Genomic DNA, 17902 nt, shown 5'->3' on the forward strand with positions numbered 1-17902 from the left:
GGCTCGATATCGATCTCACATCTGGTCATGCTCTCCATACAAGGCGGAATCGTCTACTCGAGAAGTGCGTCGTCCCGCTTGCCATGCCGATTTTCTTCCCTAGATAGACATACATGCAGAGCTGCCTTGCCGAAGACACTCATGACGAAGCTCATGCAAACACACTATCAGCCAGCAGCCTTCCACCTTTACCGAACGACAACACAGCCTCTCTTCGCAATTGTCATGACCAATATCTCAGCATCCCCGGCGTTCATAGACAGCTAGCTGTTGACCCCCGGACCATCTACAGACTGCCCATGATCTTGGCTCGTTGGTCCGCACTCTGTAGACCCATGGTCGTTATTCACCATGCAGCTCGTCTCTGCAAAGCCTGATCAGTACAGTCAATGCTGCCTTGTCACGTCCCGAGTGGCTCAAGTCTAGGCCTTTCTGACACATGCCGCCAAATCATAGAAGCTTGTCAGCTAATACGCATTGAGTCATCATAGCAAGGATCTAATAACCAACTACCCGATACATACCACGCAGGAGGCTCTTCAATGTCTACCATCTGATTGAGATGTAGACCCCAGCCAGGCTGTCGATACTTGACGGACGATGATACGGGAGCATTACCCCAATAACCAATAAAACCAGTTCCTCCCCGTCCTAGAACCAGGACAGTACTACTACTTAGGTTCCCAAGTAAGCAGGACCGAACCTTTTTACTTTAATTACTCTATTACACTCTATGTAGTGTGACTCCAACGAACAAATTGAAATACTTTTGTTTTTGGGTTTGAACCTTCTCCCTCGATCTAAGAATACTTCCACCCGCGATCGATCAATGCACGGAAAAGTAAAAAAGAAAAAGAGGAGCATGCAAACAAGCAAGCAAGCTTGCCTTGCCTTGCCTTGCCTTGCAACTCAGCATGACAAATAGACACAATGAACCGGAAGAGAGTAGTGCGCGTATAAGGAAAAGAAAGACCAGACCACGCTGCTTTTCTCTGTATCAAATCGACCACAAAAAAGCAAAGAGAAGACGACACACACACACTCACACACGCACGACACATTGGGATGCCTTTTGTTCTTCAGTAATCATCATTATCGATCGGATCATACAATACAAAGAAAAGTAGTCAATAGATGAGAAATTGAAGATCTTCTTCAGCCATGGGAAGTGTGGATGGATGGAGAAACCCGCCTGCCTGACGAAAAGAGACCCAAGGGTGTCATGTCATGATACGTACGGAAAAAACCAAAAAGCAAGAGAAGAAGTTAATAAGGAGGAGAATAGAGTGTGGGAAGAAAAAAATGTGGGAATTGGAAATTTGGAGGAGAAAATCTAAGTGGCACGCTTGGCGAATTCGACGCGCAGGATAAGGTGACGGTAACCGACTAGATGAAGAGGAAATATTAGTTGCGATTCCGATAACTTGCTTTGTTGCTGACATTGCAACGATGGCAATGGAAAAACAAATATGACGCAGAAAAAAAAAAATGAAATGGAATGGAATGGAATGAATGAAATGGAGGGATAACTTACAGCCATCCATCTTGTCGCAAGCACGTGCAGCATCGTCCCGATCCGCAAAGCTGATGAAAGCGAAGCCCTTGGCTCTCTGGGTTTCTCTGTCTCTGGCAAGGAAAACTCTGGTGACACGACCGAAGCGTTCGAACAGATCCCGCAGTTCTCCTTCCTCTGCCAACTCGCTCACCTGTTTGGGTTTGTTGTCAGTCAGTGATGTGTCCGTGGGAAGCCAAATGCAATAGAAGCAAGGAAAGTAGAGGAAGCCGATTGCTGTTCTCATGACATCCATGTGTCTGCCCGAAAGGGCTGCTTCCTCTTTCTCTCTTTCCCTCTCTCAAAACAACACCAATAGGAGTGTTTAGAGGGGAAAGAGAGGGCAGAGCAGGCAAGGGAAAGGAGAGAGAGAGGAACAGAAGGAGGAAAACTAGCATCCCCTGTCCCCTCTACCCCTCCCCCCTCCCCCTCCGGGGAGACCAACAAATAGCAAAACAGTGTCCAGTAAAATCAAGGACAAGGGTGAGGTAATTGGGAAAACTTACGTTCGTAACTCTCAGAGTCGCCAAATCATCCTTCTCATACTTGCCAGCCATTCTCTCTCCGCCACCAGCAGCACCCTTCCGCAGATGAGGGGGCACGTAGCTAGAAGTACCAGCACCCAAACCACCAGCAGCCGGAGAATCCTCAGCACCACCCTCACCACCAGCAGAGGGCTCGTCGACAGGAGCCATAGTATCCTTGAAGGGACAACGAGCAGTAAAGTGCTCGCCACTGCAAATACGACACTTGACCTTCTTGTCCTTCAGCTGATCCTTCATACTGCCCTTCTCGCCACCATTCTTCTCCGCCTCGGCCGCCTGAACCTTCCAGTTGACGCTGGGCCGGAAAGCAATGTTCTCACCCACGGAGGTCGTATCGAAGGAAGGTCCGGGCGCGTTGCCCTTCTCCAGACCGAACTTGGCCCAGGACCTCCGCTCCGCGACCTGAGGGTTGACATGTTCGCGAACAACGGTCGTTTTGATCCGGCGGGTCACCTTCACCTTCTTGCCTTCGTCGTTGAATCGGTAGGAGACGATCGTCTTCGTGCCATCTTTGTTGGTCGTGATTTGCTGCGGGGGGAGAGCGGAGGGGTCGTCGAACTCCTCGTCGTCGGCCCAGTCGGCGCGGCTGGAAAGTGGAAAAACAGTCCTGGTCAGATTTTCTTTCTTTTCGTTGTCTTCTTTTTTTTGTCGCTTCTTAACCCTGGATTTTCGGGGGTTGGGGGGGAGTTTCCGCTTACTTTCCAAGCTTCGACATTGTGTGTGTGATGGGGGGGTTGATGATGTCGCCGATTGTTGCTGAATTTCTGGATTTCAGCGAAAGATGCAAGATCCGTTGTGGATTTGTTCGGCGCGGCAAATGCCTTGTGGCGCATGTTAAGTGTGGCTGGTGCGTTGGTGCCTGGGTCACGTGAAAGACAGGATGATGGCTACCGTTGGTATGCATGCACCGAACATCTTTCTACTATAAGACGGTTTTTTTTATTTTATTTTCTTTTTCTTTAGATTTAGATGCATATTAAACGGCCTATTAAATGAAGATCTGCCTCAATGCTATCTCGTTTCCCACTGCCAGAACAGATCAAGATGACAACGCCCAGACGCATGTTAACCCTTCCCCTTTCCGCCTTGCTTGTAAATACCATGGCCGACGAGTGGCTATTCCTGGTCACTATGATTGTTCAGACCAGATCCGATCCAAATATTTAGAAGCTTCACGTTTAGACGTAGTCCGCTTTAACGCTTCCATAGTTGCGACCTTCATACCAGAGTGTGTAGACACAGTGAGCGGAATAATACACCGCGTGAATTTCGTATTGGACGACGTAGTATAGCTCATTGTCTGCACCGCGTTTAATTGGGATGCGTTCCTTTTCAATGACACCGAGACTTGGGTTCAATGTGGCATGTTGCTTCACGCCTAAGAATAGCATAGTCAATAATCCGTAATCAACCATTTTCAGCTGTGCGAGAGGACTTACGGCGATTGAAATACAAAGGTGGCTTTTCACCTATAGCAGTATTCACTTTGTATAGGCTGACCCTAATTGAGTCGAAAGCGCCATCTTTGACCCGTCTACGTTTGATCCATGTTGTTTTGATGGCCTTCGCTTCTTCCATGTCATCCCCCTGAATAGTACCTCGTTAGCGTTTATATATTGACTTGAGAATCATTCCATACCTTGCGAACAAACCATCTCATAACATCAATATAATACTCACCATAAAAGTAACTCCAGTATCTAGATGCGATGGTCTTCAGTTAGCCCCAAGATTGTAAGAGTTGACCCGATCGCACAAGGAGGATTGTTGCTACTTACTTCTTCTTCTCATCATGCACCCCATGAATGAATTCGGTCTGGTACGTTGTCCCATAATTTTCCCTGGCCTTGCGGGATTCTATGAAAGTCTTCGCCGTTGTGTCGGAAATATCCCCAAGAGTCTTTGCCAACGCGCCCCTAACGACAGCAGTCCAGCCGTCGACTGGTGCTATCACTTGCACGCCTGGAGAGAAGCAGTCACGAAGATGTTTGCGAAGGTATGGACTCTGTCCAAACCCTCCAACCAACAAAACTGCTTTCACCTCTGCACGAGAAGTCTGGATTTGCTCACGGACAAGTTTCTCAATATCTCGTATAGTAGGTAAGAATAGCTTTTGCATCTCTTTTCCAGTAACGCGAATTCGGCCGCGACGGACCCCGAGTTCCAGGTCGTCTGCTATACCTGGCACAGGAAACATAAAGTCGTGATCAGTGCTTCCCTCGAATGTTCTTTTCACGACACTTTCAAAACGCTGCATTGCCTCGTCTAGCGTGTCCCTGCCCCATCCCGGGAGCTGGGAAAGGCGATCGTCCAGCAACTTTTCGAAGCTCCTATTGAGAAACGTGCTGCCACACATGGATCCAGTACCCGGAGCTTCTTCTCTTAGACGCAGATAGGGTTCAAGCCCAGTAATCATGAACGTAATAAGATCTACTGTGCCGCCACCCGCATCACAGAGGACAAACGTATCTCCAATATCCGCCAAAGGGTGTCCAGGAGCACGTAGCGAATGTATGGCGGCAGCTTCAGGCTCAGATATAATGTGTATCGTAGACATGTCTCCAAAGCCCGCTTTTTCTGCGCACGAGAGCGTTGACATTTTCGCTTTATCTGGCCACATTGCTGGGACTGTGATGACAAATTCGAGGTTCGTACTGTCCACTGAGCTACCATGTCTCAATTTCAAAATTTTAACTGCATGTTTACGTAGGGAACGAAGGTAGTCTGTAGCGACCTTCTCAGGTGATGAAAAGCAGGGAATAGGCATTCGGCGGTAATCACTGTGTGTCGAAGACGGTCTTGATCCTTCCCCAAGATCAAGATCAGGAACAAGTTCGAGTTTGAACCACTGAATCCGTGGCGTTTCCTCCAGGATTTGAAAGCCCCATAGACATTTCTTCTTCTCGTGCTGAGGATACTCATACCTGACTTCGCTGGGTACTTTTTCGCTGGTCAATCCACCACATGAGTCAGAGCCATATTGCGGCCATTCCGTGATTATGTGGTGGTTATCAGGCTGGGAAAGGCATCAGTATTTCTTCCAATAATGTAGTTGCGATCCACGCACGTTACTCATTTGAGCCCAGGCTATCCCAGAGTAGGTGGTGCCAAAGTCCACCGCAATGACTATGGTTCTTTTACTGGAAGAACTGGTCATGTCTCTTGTGTTCTTTTGTTTGCCGCTTTTATAATCGTTGCAAGGAACCTGATGCTTATGACAGGAGAGCCTCAACTTCAGTAAGCCGATCCAATAGCACTTGTCTGTGAGACACCTCTGTATGGGAAGTATCAGTAAGGTAAGTATGAATGTTCAGCGATCTTGCAAGAGAGGGATTCGTCATGAAACTTTCACTGAGGCATCACTCGTTGAACACAGGTAAAGGAAACCTTTTGCAGTGAATGGTTGAGTGCACGTGTCCTGATATGGGTACTTCTCTTAGATATTCTTCGCGGTCAGTATCCTCATCAAGCAGTCTTCATCTGGTATTTCCTGTTCAGTGGGAATTTCAGAGTAGGTGAGAAACTTACTTCACCTTCTTGCTTTGCCTTTCTTTTCTTTCGATTAATACAAGCACCAAGCCAATATTGGCCTGAAATTAGAAAAAACGGGACAGAAATGGACGAGAAGGAAATCTTTAGTGTCAAGGAAGAGGAAAAGTCTCTCCTTCGCCCTTGCAACTTTGCCCAAGAAAACGGAAACCGTATAGCGCGAGATAGATTAGCGGATGCTGTTCGAACCCCCGACAATAGAATCACGGAATCTGAAAATGAAGTTGGTTTGGAGCAATCATACAGCCATGTGGTCAAACTATCAAAATTGCTGCACCATGAGATATCCAAACTTAGGCGTATCTCTGGAGAGAATCAACACGTTATAAGATCAATGCAGGAGAAGATTGCCCAATTGAAGAAGCATAACCAAATTTTGGAGGAACAGTTACAAGACTGTCAGGCACGAATACTCAGATCATCTCCTGTGGCTGTCTTGAGTGATGCTACTGTCTTGGCAGATTTCAGTAGGATTCGCGAGACCCTTTCTAACTGGGTTGAGGAGTTGCCTGAAATTTGTGAAGACTTTGCCGGTCACTTGTTTGCCGCATTCAGCGAACTTTCTCTTGATTCTCATGTATCCAAAGATACGAATAGCTATCCACAAGGGCCTCTTGCAGTGCAGTCTGAACTTCTGATGCACCTGGTTTTCTGTCGTCTTTCAAAGGGGCTCTTTGAGGTCTTAGTCCCGGGAATATCACCATCAGATAACGATCTCTTGGATGGCCTTCGTGAGGGGCTGTTGTCGCTACAGTCCAAGAACAGTAGGTGTCGCGAATAGTAGCATCAGACTCGTTTTCACATTTGCTAACTTTGTTAGACTTCGAGAATGTGAGTGGTGGGAGTTCGAACATTATAGAGGCCTATGTTGCATCCCAAAAATACCAGAAGGGTGTCGACAACGAATGCTTCGAGATAATCGCTGATTTGGACGACTTTTTTTGGTGGATCGACTTTGAGTGCGACGTTAATTGGGACAGCAAAATGGCAACACTATCTACAAATATTCTGGAACCGGCCGTCAGTCTCGCAACGAAGATGAGCTGTTCACCCGCGCAATACATGTGGAATTGGTATGGCGAGGCATACTTCCCCCAACGAGTCGTACGCAAGTACCACCTGAAACATTTTACCGTGCAAGACGCCCGCACTCATAATAGAGTATCCCTGGCAAATCTTGCGCTTTTGGACGATGAAACCCCACTTGGCGAGCTCTTGGTGATAATTTTCCCTGCATTGTTCCGACGGGGAACTCATGGGAGTAGGGATGTCCAAATTGAGAAGGCTGTTGTCCTCATCCGGGCGAACGAGGACTTGCAGAGACAGAAGAGATCGGAAAACAGATCACGCATGTTTGGAAAAAGTGTTCTCCAGAAGTTCAAGGATTCTGCTCTAGGACAGCCGAACTGAGGAAGTATTGTGTTGGCAAGAGAGCAACATCATGCATCATTTGCGATGGAAGGAACAACCGATAATCTATGCTCGGGTAGTCCAGAACTTGGAGTGGATTCACGAGACTTAAGTTTCAGATGTTACTACATAGGACCAAATAAATCACAATGTTTCTCGGACACACTTCTGCATATTTCATTCATCTCCGGCACATCTGCACGGAATGGTGTATTAGAATCAATGATTACATCTATATACATAAAAGTCCAGCCAACATCATAGAAAGCAGCCAGACAGGTTCCGTACCACGGAACCGACATCATCACATCCATCGTCGATTCCCAAAGGAGACATACATGACTACCAAGCTCAACCCATAAATCTGTATCCCAAGTACAAGCCCTTGTTTTTAACCAACAAGAAAAAGAAAAGGTAGAAAAATCGACATGAAGAAAGAAAGAGAAACGCATTTACCGACCCAGCATTTTCAGCTCAATAGGTCTCAGAACGGAATGCATGACGAAAGAAAAGAGGAGAGCCAACTCGAAACCGACATCACCATTACCAGCATGCTTGGCGATGGGACCTGTGTACCATGTCTCACTCATACCAGTAACCATACCCGCGACACCGAAAGCAAAGGAGATACAAGCGGCGATACCATAGGGCAGCTTGTTGGGCTTGTCATATGTCTCGGGGCGGTATCCGGAGAAGCCACGGCGAACGATGTGGTCGGCAAGAGCGACACCGGAGTAAATGGCCAGCCAGTAGGCGATGAAGTCCATCAGGTTCTCCAGGACTTCCTCGAAGTGAGAGTAACCGGGGATGGCGACGGCGATGGAGACACCGGAGGCGAGAAGGACCCAGATGAAACGGGGAACGCGCTGGGAGTAGCGACTCAGGACCTGGAGAGTCAGGGAAACGGAGTAGATGTTGGGGCAGTTGTTGGCGATGATGGACAAAGACAGGATCACCAGACAGAACTTGCCGAAGCCACCGACGGGATCAAGAACAGCGCCCAGCAGACCTCCGTTTCCAGACTGGCTGTAACCAAGGGCGTATTTGTTGTCTCCGCCGTTGATGGAAGTGGCGGTCATAACAGCGATACCCAGGAACTGGGTGAAGAGAAGAGGGGGGATCAGGCCTCCCCAGGCGGCAAAGAAGATCTTACGGCGGCTGCGGTCCGCGGGCTGGTAGACGGTGTAATCGGCGGCGTAGCTGGTCCAGCCAGTGGCGAAACCATAGACAGTCGCACCGTAAGACAGGCAAGAGCCGAGCTCAGAGGTTCCAGTTCCCATGGGGAGGTTCCTGAAATCACCGGAGTGGGCGAACAATCCGAACACGATCATGAAGACAATAAAGGTCGGGATCCAGCTGTAGTACTCGTACAGGTGGACAACCTTGTATCCGGCGAAAGTGACGAAGAGGGTGCAGATGGCGATGATCAAGATGCCTGCAAATCCAGGAACGTCGGAGTTCACCGCATTGAGAAGTTGGGCGCCGACGATGGAGTTGGCGGCGGACCAGCCCAAACAGGAGAGAACGTTCAGGAGGGCAACTATAGCAGAGGGTATAAGCATATGATGGCGGTAGCCAGGCTGTCACAGGAAACTTACTGATCTTAGTAGGCCAATAACCGAACCAGAACCGGGAGAGCACCATCTGGCGCAGACCAAAGGCGGGACCAAAGCAGGAGAACCAGCAGACGGTCAAAACACCCAGCAGGTTGAAGAAGAAGCAGACGAGGATGGCATCGACGAAGCCGAGAGCGAAGGTGGAGTAACCAAGCACGCCGATAGCGAAAGAACTGCTCACCATGTTGGCCGCCAGCCACTGCGACGGGTCAGTTTGGGAGGGCGGTCTTGGAGCAGCCGGCAAGAGAGCCGACGAAGACGAAAGCACAAGGCAAACAAGAGTTAAGAACACACCATGCTGCTGATATTGAAGTACGACGTGTCAGTCCGTTCATTGTCCGGGACACGTTCGACACCTCGCTGCTCAATATTGAGCTTTCCCGCCAACCGTTGCAGCTTTGCGTACAGCGAATTGCCGTACATGAAACTCTCCCCAGGGACAGCGCCATCGCTGCTGTCATCCATGGGCGTTTTGCCCACCTGGGGGGCTTTTTCGAGATCGGACTCGACTCCTCCGAACATGGTGTTGGAATGGAAAAAGGTACGCGTATATCTCAACGGCGCAAGGTTTGAAAATATGCTGACGTTGGGAAGATAACCCTCGGTCAGGAATCAAGTAGACTTGATAAGAAGTCTTTTTTTGGAACTCTTGAATACGAGAGCTGTAAAGCTCAGGTACCAAGTATAGTTCAAGGGGGAAGGGGAAGGGAAGGGAAAGGAGGAGACGGAAATCACATCTTTCTTTTTTCTTTCTTTCTTTCTCTGCAAGAGAGCATGGGAGGAGAGCTCCTAATATGTGTTCGGAGGCAACGAGAATTTCTTCTCACACCCACCGTGACGAGGCCCACCCCACGAGATCCGAACGAGTATCAGGCACGATGATTGATCGCTTCTGCACCGACGGAGAAACGCCGCCGCGACCGCGTAACAGCTTCCCATGGGCTCAGCTCCTGTCGCGTGTTCCGGCGGAGGTCCCAGCCCTGGCCTGGTCCGCCTTTCTTGTTTCGAGAAAAAACTCTCACGTTTACTTTTTTCTTACGGGCCCCACCGCCGCCAACTTGTCTTAGCTTAGCCCTAGTGCGCACAAGCTTATGTTGCCACCAATTATATGCAGCATGGCCCCATCTTCATCATTATCATTGGAGGATACAAGGCTGGGCACATGGTTAAGCACCACATAGATCGCAGAAATTATCAGCAGTCTGCCTCTGATTGGACATCTTTGTCTACCAGGACCGAGTGGGTCTGGTGGCGAAGGAACCCACGCTGATAAGGTCTCGCCTGGTGATAGGCACACCTGCGCCCGTAACCCTGAGAGATTTGATAATGATAACACTTCAGGTTCGTTAGGTATTTCGGTTTGTACGGCTTACCGCGATGCCTGCAGCTGGTCCCCCCAAGGCTGACTATCTCTGTCAGGCCCGATAGCCACCTATCTCATGGTGTTGATTATCATCACCCCGGACTGTCAATTTGAATGCTAGGGGGTGTTGATATCATTCCTGCAGTCGGTCAACGCCGAAGGGCGCAGGAACTCTATCGTTGTCCTGCTTACTGCATGTAGACTTGCCACCGTTGCCTCATCGCACAGTTTTATTCTCCGTAGTGTAGTCATGGGGCCACAGGAACTGGCTGATCAACGCAATAATTATGCCACGATCGCCAGCTCGAAAGGAAGAAGTCAACTATTAGCCTGAGGCATTCAAATTCAGAAACATCATCATAATCAACAATGACAGAAGCAGCTATCTTTCCCCAGACTTTGCTGATACCCCGCGTCATCGGAAACCTACGAAGAATTGTGCTTCGGGCTGACAGGGAAGCGGTGATCGCCGCCTCTAATCGCTATCACAAAGTTTTGCCATGTGCAGCCCGTCCGCGAAGCTTCAGCTAAGCATATCTGCGCCGAGCGATATCGACTTGGCAGGCAGACATGTGAAGTTGGATGCTGTTTATTGGGGAGAGGACTTGATTTCACAGCTGGCTATGCATAGGCCTTGATTGGATGCCATGCAGTCCAGATAAGGGCCTCCTTGTCCATATCTCTGGGATGCAATAGTTGCATGATACGAACCCCTTAGCGCGGGAGCCCCTAAATTACCGCCAACTCATAGCAGCATCATCCCCGGAATGTCTGCCTGTTCTGGCCACAGCTATCGTCAGATTGAGCGAGAGTCCTAGGTCAAGTCTGGAGTATGGAGTGTTTCTATCCTCCACCTAGCACCTGACACCTATCTTCATGGAATACTACACACATTCTAGAACAAAGATAGCATCTCAGGCCGCTTGTGTCTGATACGTACCAGCCGAACTGGACAGTCCATCGTTATCAGGGCCCTTCTTCCCCTTCCCGCCTAATCAACCAACTTCCGCCGTCTCCCTCTTTTCCCGTTTAGCAGCTAATTAAACCCGCCAGTGCCCTGGACATGCAACCCTGCATTAAAACTTTACCCTTTCCTGCTGCCTAGCCCAATTCTTCTTTCTTATTATTTGCCTTCCTCATCTCATATACCACAACCATCCACAGTGTACTCACAGCAGAGACACTGCAACACCCAACCAAGCCGTGACGCTTCCAACTGTAATCTATCTACATACCCTACTCAGACGACCCTCAGTGGAACCTCCACCCTGCCGCTCCACAACTGCAATCCGCACTAACGACCCACCGAGGAAACTCTCGGGATCTGAAGGGTGACTCCAACAGTAACTTTCGGGAAAGTAACCTAGAAAAAAAATTGGAAAGACGTTTTCCCGTCGTCGCGTGCTTGTAGTAGACAATACCAAAGTAGGCATGTACCTGCGTGCCCAGCCACCAACGCAGACAATCGCATTCAGCCCCTCCCTTTCAAGCTGAGACACGGAAGCGTCTTTCTTTAATCATTGATATTGAGATACCTACATTAAAATTTATCTATACATAACTGCACATAATCCTTTAACCCAAAATAACTAAATATTAATTATCATCAATCCGAAGAACACAAAAAAGAACGGTACCGAACGCGTCTCCCAACCCCGAACGACCTTCCTAACCTACGCGTCGGATAACCAGTTCTGGTGTCCTCGATAAAAAAAAATTTTTTCATTTTCCCTTCCATACTATCTAACCACTAATCGATGAATGAAAGAATGGATAGATGGGACGGTTCGACCCGCCAATCCCAACGCAGTCTCACCAGTCCCGATTCAGCTCTAATTTAGTACTTACTATCGGTTCGGTTTCCCGAGTCTGCCGAGCATTACCATTTTATGTCTACCGTGGGCTTTATAGGATGCTTCGCAGAATAGTGTGCCAAGGACCAGCCAACCAACCATTCAATTAGTTATAAGTGTAGACAGTTACTAAGCGGGGGGTTTTGCCGAGCCGAAGCCATATTCTTCCATTCTTCTTTTCTTTCGTTCTTTCGTTCTTAATTGGGCTAGATTGTAGTTCGCTATTGAGGGTTAGTGAGTCACAAATTTGTTTTCTATACGAATTCCGCGGTAAAGATCAAATCAGATTGCATAGATTTGTCCTTGAGGCTTTTTCTTTTCTTTTCCCGCCCGTCAATACCTTCCTAATTCCTATTCCACTATCCTCTGGGGCAGTTGGAGATACGTACTAACTACAAAATACCTAGACTCCTTCTGGATAAGAATATGCAGGTACAGACATGCCTCACTAGCTAACTACTTCATAACTAGCTTACTTGCTAGATATATACGGAGTAATGGCTGGAATCTTCGAAATCCGAATATGGGTGCCTGTTTGTTGTGACTTACAACTGTGGCACTAGACTGCTTGTAGACAGATGAAAATGTGGCTATTCGCCTTAGAACGCTGGGGCGTTGAAAATGTGGGTTCGGAGATTGGTTAGCTCACTTAGGTGAGGCGCCAAGGGAGAGAGGGATGACGTGGGTTTTCAGTTGTGCAAGATGTTGGGAAGTTGGAGGTTACTCTTCTTTGTAGTATGTTATTGTTGTATGGGATACTATGCATTTTGGAAGTAGTAGTACCTAGTGGGTGCTTACTTAGTAGTAATCATGAAAATTCAATTGCTTCCGATGTTCAGATCATTGCGTTGTGCTGCTGCTGCTGCTGCTGCTGCTGCTGCTACATGGATATATATATAGCATCATCATCTTCGGCATCTTTCCGTGATCTGCGTCATACTTACTAGTTGATCCTATGGGTATCTTGAGAATAACTAATCCTCCGGAGTAATGATAATGGACATGTAATTAGCGGGGATATATGATGGGTGTGGCTGTATGTATGAGAAACATCAGAGATTGGTGTCATGATTGGTAAAAATTTTGATATGCATGTCACATTAATACCACGCTCATCAGAATACCAACTTTCTGGTTAATCAGTAAGAGTATTCATTCACATCATATGCCTACAATATATACCGAAGACTGACATGGAAAAGTCCATCAAGTATCTGACTTTCCCTTCTCCGAACAACTAGCAACCCCCTCCCCTACCTCTCCCACCTGTTCCACTCCATCTACAACTAATCCCTGCACATCAGCTGGTCCCTTGAACTGCTTGCGGGCAGTAGTGAACCACGTAAAAATGCTCAGCAACGCAATCAGCCCGATCGCCGCACTGGTGTAGTTCATCGAATCCGGAGTGACTGGTGCATCTGAAGGAAAGTTAAAGGTAATAAACGCAAAGAACAGAAACAGGAATCCCAGGCCGTGTAGACTGAGCGATATGGGCAACGGGAAAGAGTAAGGACCATCGACGGGAGCGATGTCATGGCCAAAGAAATACCCGAGGAGGCGAGCAAGAAGAACTAGTGCGTAGGAGACGTCTATGATAGTGACACTGTCAGCTCTGCCCTCTATATCCAAATTCTAAGGGAACGTCTTACAGAATCCCGTGGTCGCAATGGATACAACTGTATTAAAACCAGTGACAGTGCCGAAGTAGATCGAGTTGAAAGCCATTTGCACCACAACGGTAAACAATATCGCATATATCGGGATCTTTCTCCTCTTCTCCACCCGGGATAAGATCCCAGAGAATGGCATTCCCCGGTCCCGTGCGAATGCAAACAGTGCCCGGGAGCCCTCCGCAACAAGACTTACTGAGGCTACCATCATGATCACCGTCATCATACTAGTCATAAAGCAGGCCGCGACTTTGCTTTGGGTTGAGTCGTAGAAGATCTGCAACACGGGGACACCGGTGGAGGAGTTTGCAGTAGCATCTATGTCGCCGATGCAGAAGCAGAGCGTCAACAGGAAAATGAATCCTGTTACAGCGCCCATCCCAACAGACATGACCATGGCTTTGGGCGCATCTCGCGAGGCATGTGTCATTTCTTCGGTCATGTGGCTTGGAGTATCGTAACAGCACATGCCGAAGAAACTTTGAAGGATTCCGACCATTGTTGCCATTGCGGATCCGAAGCCGGTCGTGTTCTGGAAATCCTGAAATACGAATGCGGCATCTTGTTTGTCTTTGTTGGTTGCTAGTAGAACTACGACGATGATGATGAACGAGCAAACGTTCCACAGCAGGATGGCCCGCGATAGGCGGTTGAGCAGGTGGGGCAAGAATATATTGACCAGAAGAGCCCAGATTGCGACTGCATAAGTGACCAAGACAGTATGCCACCGTTCGATTACATATCCGGGATATACCAGATTTGCTTGTCCGAGGATGAAGTTGGCTGCGAATGAGTTGTTCGCAGAGCCCATGGCGAGAATACCTGTTCTCGACTAAGCATTGTGACAAATAGTCTGGAGGTATGCCATCGCTTACCCATTAGCATGAACCACCCCGTTATGTACGACATCTCTCGAGCGATCTTTGGTGGTGCTAGCAGAAAGACCCATGAATACTGCCCTCCCGCTACAGGCCACCTTGAGCACCATTCTGCCATGGATAGGGCAACCGCAAAGGTGATTACACACACGCCCAACCACCCGAAGAGCATAACCGGTGGGCCACCGGCATCTACCCCAATGATGAATACACCACTGAGCGCACTCCAGCTGTCGTAGATGTTAGTCAGCTGTTCGACATGGTAAGATCGGTGTGGACTACCAGGTAACAATACTAAAACTGAAGCCTATCATATCCAAGAGGCCGAACGACCGTTTGAATTCTGGAGTCATGAACGTCAGTCAATACACTTCTAATTCGAGACTCCATCATTAATCCAGTCATACCTTGCTGATAGCCCAAGTGCTCAAGCGTGAGGTCTTCTTCGGTGCCATGGCCGAAGACATCTTTGGGCTCCACAGACATGATGCCGATGGTGGTGACGGTGCATAAAGGGTCTTGAGGCCGATCAGATTGACGACATATCTGCTATATATCCAGTCGGGACAACATGATAAGCTCTTGACGATAATGTACCGTGTCTGTCGGCTGGCTCTGCAGCTCAGCTTGCCAAGTGGTGCTTATCAGCGGATCGACCGGTGACATACCGAGTTGGAGAACCGCCATTGGCAGGACGCGCATCTTCAGCAAGGGGCATTGGGCCTATCAAAGGAGTAACTTTATTGCTATTTCGGACCCTCCGACATGCCTTCGACCTGTAGTTTTCGTCTGAATGAGCCAGCAGCGCGGTCGGAGTATGACTCAGCTGCTAGTGACTCCGATCGTGGTGAACTAACCTGCGGGGTACGTACTACCCAATCCCCTACTATATAATCGGTGAATCACAATCAGCGCCCACATGATTCAAAGTCACTTTTGACCCCTCACAATGGCTTACATTGAGGACTTACAAGGGCTCATAGCCCAATCGCTATCATTGGTGGTCCTCGCAATTTCTAGCGCCATATTCTGCAGATGCTTCTATCGCATCTACCTTCATCCTCTATCATCCGTACCGGGTCCTAAGCTCGCAGCCTGCACTTCGCTATGGTTAGCATACCACACATATATCGGCGATGAATGTACAGTAGTATATGATTTGCATCGCAAATACGGTCCGGTCTTACGAGTCGCTCCCAATGACGTCGACATCGCTGATAAAGATGCGCTGGAGCCAATCTACGTTGCTCGCGGTGGTTTCCCCAAGACATCAGCATATTCCAAGTTCGACATTGACGGACACACGACCATATTCTCCAGTCTGACGTTGCCTGAGCGAGCAACACGAGCGAAAGCTGTCGCCCCTCTTTTCTCTACGGCATCAATTCGCAACTCTCAAGAAGCCTTACGCGAGGTCTTCGACGATTTCGCGAAAAGATTGCAGGCTGAAGCGCGTACTGGTAGACCAGTAAACGTGCTTAATGTGACGCGTGCCATGGCAATTGACGCTGTAAGTACGTATCTGTTCCACGAGAGGTACGGCGCCATCACGGAGGATTCAGAGTCAATGTCGGCATCGCCGTTTGTGGATTCCTTCGTTGGAGTAGGTGCCTATTTCAATATCGTGCCGGGGAAAATAGGTGGTTTTATCACGGAGGTCATTGAGCGTTGGAGCACGACCAAGAATGTAGAGCAGTCGCACGGACTGATCGACCAGTACGCCAGAAGGCTTGTCCAGGCAGCGGCGCCAAAAAGTGGAAGCTATCAGAGCCGTTTGTTGGAGAAGTCGACCATAGCACAGTCTCAGATCGAAGTCAAAGATGTCTGTTTTGCAGGAACAGATTCCACGGGAATGAACACCGCGACGATCATGTGGTATCTTGCAAAACACCCAAATGTGTGAGTAGCAACCAGGCCAGAGTTGTACACCAATGTCACTAACTGGGCTTTCCTCTAGTTATGATCGTCTCAGACAAGCAGTCATGAAGAGTATTGAAAACGACGAGGATCCAACCGCGTGCGCGTACCTGCGCGGCGTCGTCCGAGAAGGCCTTCGTCTTTCCTGGGCCAATCCAATTCGCCTGCCTCGTTCAGTTCCGGCTGGAGGCTGGAAGTATCGTGACTACTATTTCCCGGCCGGTACGAGTGTTGGAGTTGCGGCCTTTCAGCTGCATCAAGATAGCAGCGTGTTCCCTGAGCCGCATCGTTTCCTTCCTGAACGTTGGGATAACGCGGACGACGAAATGCTCACGGCATTCTTTGCGTTTGGCAAAGGGACTAGAGCATGTATTGCCCAGTCGTTGGCAATGTATGAAGTCACCATGGCTATTTTCACAGTGGTCAAAGAAGATGTGCTGCGTGGTGCGTCGATTATGGAGGACCGAATTGAGATAAAAGAATGGTTCAATTCCAAAGTCAAAGAGCACGAGATTTTGATACAGTTCGCCAGCAAGTGAAGCGACATACACTCACCAAGAGTGAAATAGCTCATTATAGACGTGTGTTTGAGGATGCATGAATGATATGTCGCACCGAATAGACACGTCAAAAGTCATCTTTAGAGAAATCAATATCCTTACCATCCAGCCACTCCGCCATTTCCTTGTATACCATGTCACGCTCTTTGCCAAACAACTGGGGCAGATTCTGCTTAATCGGATAGCCTAGCCGGCGCATACCATAAGCCAGAAACCGGTAGCCTTTGGGCTCCTTAGCTAGAGACTCATGGTCAATATGTGGAGGTCGAGTAGGGTCCACTGGTACACATTTATCCTTCTCATAAATTGGATGATTGCAGAGGATTTTCCATCCCTGCGGCTGCTTCTTCAAAAAGTACCCAAAGCGACAGTCACTAAAACCATCCATATTAGTAGGCTCATATCGGAGATGGGAGAGATGTACCAGTCGCTATCCCATTCAACGCCATTCTCATCCGCAAAACGCCAGGAAATTGTACACTTCATTTTATCGATGGCACGATCACCCTTGATATCTACGGCGTGACCCAGAACCCGATGGCAAATAAATTCACCCTTGGCCCATCCTTCAGCCCAAGTATCAATGGCCTTGTCCCGGTAGTTTTGCTGCCAGCTGATATTTATGAAGGCCTTGGGATCAAATATTTCCCTCAGATCAGACCATTCGCAGGCATCGCGGTGAAGAGGCCAGCCTTCGCAGAGCTCGCGGATTTTGAACCGCTCCAGAGTAGAAGCGTCATCGGTATTGTATGTTAGACGGTTGGATGCAGAAGGCGGTTCGGCACCCAAGCTGTAGTCGCCTTTATCTGGCAGTTTGAAAAGTGCAGGCTTTCCAGTAGAGGGGATATTGTCCGAATGGCCGATGCCGCTCATTGTATCTGTCTGTTCTTGAGCTTTGCAAGTGGATGTAGTGTAGATGACAATCTGTTGGTATAGGAGATATCATGATGGATGAACAGAGGCCTAGATAGAAATAGAGTGTCAGAATT

The 17902-nt window shown here is 48.6% G+C and overlaps 8 protein-coding genes across 8 annotated transcripts; 3 read left to right on the forward strand and 5 right to left on the reverse strand.

Annotated features, from left to right (window-relative positions):
* Window positions 1-1197: 1197 nt before the first annotated feature.
* On the reverse strand, window positions 1198-2864 carry tif35 (translation initiation factor eIF3 core subunit g). The gene is made up of 4 exons (XM_025689746.1): window positions 2796-2864; window positions 2059-2683; window positions 1535-1706; window positions 1198-1386 (listed from the first exon to the last, which is right to left on the reverse strand). Exons 1-4 carry the CDS (start codon window positions 2810-2812, stop codon window positions 1334-1336), a joined length of 867 nt encoding a protein of 288 aa, XP_025541879.1. The 5' UTR covers window positions 2813-2864; the 3' UTR covers window positions 1198-1333.
* Window positions 2865-3275: 411 nt separating this feature from the next.
* BO79DRAFT_252578 (Hsp70 family protein) lies at window positions 3276-5254 on the reverse strand (the record flags this gene model as incomplete). Its single annotated transcript, XM_025685937.1, has 5 exons — window positions 3276-3475; window positions 3537-3684; window positions 3737-3797; window positions 3876-5113; window positions 5165-5254. The coding sequence occupies 5 exons, from the start codon at window positions 5252-5254 to the stop codon at window positions 3276-3278; spliced, it is 1737 nt and encodes a 578-aa protein (XP_025541880.1).
* Window positions 5255-5713: 459 nt separating this feature from the next.
* On the forward strand, window positions 5714-7056 carry BO79DRAFT_141980 (uncharacterized protein; the record flags this gene model as incomplete). The annotated part of the gene is given in 2 exon segments (XM_025678266.1): window positions 5714-6416; window positions 6428-7056. The coding sequence occupies 2 exon segments, from the start codon at window positions 5714-5716 to the stop codon at window positions 7054-7056; spliced, it is 1332 nt and encodes a 443-aa protein (XP_025541881.1).
* A 163-nt stretch (window positions 7057-7219) lies between these two features.
* On the reverse strand, window positions 7220-9405 carry BO79DRAFT_169138 (cytosine permease). Its single transcript, XM_025679465.1, has 3 exons — window positions 8967-9405; window positions 8655-8871; window positions 7220-8596 (listed from the first exon to the last, which is right to left on the reverse strand). Exons 1-3 carry the CDS (start codon window positions 9192-9194, stop codon window positions 7509-7511), a joined length of 1533 nt encoding a protein of 510 aa, XP_025541882.1. The 5' UTR covers window positions 9195-9405; the 3' UTR covers window positions 7220-7508.
* A 61-nt stretch (window positions 9406-9466) lies between these two features.
* On the forward strand, window positions 9467-10914 carry BO79DRAFT_280192 (uncharacterized protein; the record flags this gene model as incomplete). The annotated part of the gene is made up of 8 exons (XM_025688035.1): window positions 9467-9643; window positions 9751-9915; window positions 9947-10030; window positions 10060-10139; window positions 10298-10352; window positions 10432-10527; window positions 10557-10622; window positions 10732-10914. 8 exons carry the CDS (start codon window positions 9467-9469, stop codon window positions 10891-10893), a joined length of 885 nt encoding a protein of 294 aa, XP_025541883.1. The 3' UTR covers window positions 10894-10914.
* A 1809-nt stretch (window positions 10915-12723) lies between these two features.
* On the reverse strand, window positions 12724-14922 carry BO79DRAFT_280194 (GABA permease; the record flags this gene model as incomplete). Its single annotated transcript, XM_025688036.1, has 8 exons — window positions 12724-12768; window positions 12833-12841; window positions 12996-13019; window positions 13146-13477; window positions 13538-14380; window positions 14434-14666; window positions 14719-14779; window positions 14844-14922. The coding sequence occupies 8 exons, from the start codon at window positions 14920-14922 to the stop codon at window positions 12724-12726; spliced, it is 1626 nt and encodes a 541-aa protein (XP_025541884.1).
* Window positions 14923-15385: 463 nt separating this feature from the next.
* On the forward strand, window positions 15386-16892 carry BO79DRAFT_190887 (cytochrome P450; the record flags this gene model as incomplete). Its single annotated transcript, XM_025680774.1, has 2 exons — window positions 15386-16335; window positions 16394-16892. The coding sequence occupies 2 exons, from the start codon at window positions 15386-15388 to the stop codon at window positions 16890-16892; spliced, it is 1449 nt and encodes a 482-aa protein (XP_025541885.1).
* Window positions 16893-16980: 88 nt separating this feature from the next.
* On the reverse strand, window positions 16981-17786 carry BO79DRAFT_280198 (uncharacterized protein; the record flags this gene model as incomplete). The annotated part of the gene is made up of 2 exons (XM_025688037.1): window positions 16981-17287; window positions 17338-17786. 2 exons carry the CDS (start codon window positions 17784-17786, stop codon window positions 16981-16983), a joined length of 756 nt encoding a protein of 251 aa, XP_025541886.1.
* Between the last annotated feature and the right edge of the window lie 116 nt (window positions 17787-17902).

Source organism: Aspergillus costaricaensis (genome assembly GCF_003184835.1).
Source record: "Aspergillus costaricaensis CBS 115574 unplaced genomic scaffold BO79scaffold_8, whole genome shotgun sequence".
Taxonomy (NCBI): domain Eukaryota; kingdom Fungi; phylum Ascomycota; class Eurotiomycetes; order Eurotiales; family Aspergillaceae; genus Aspergillus; species Aspergillus costaricensis.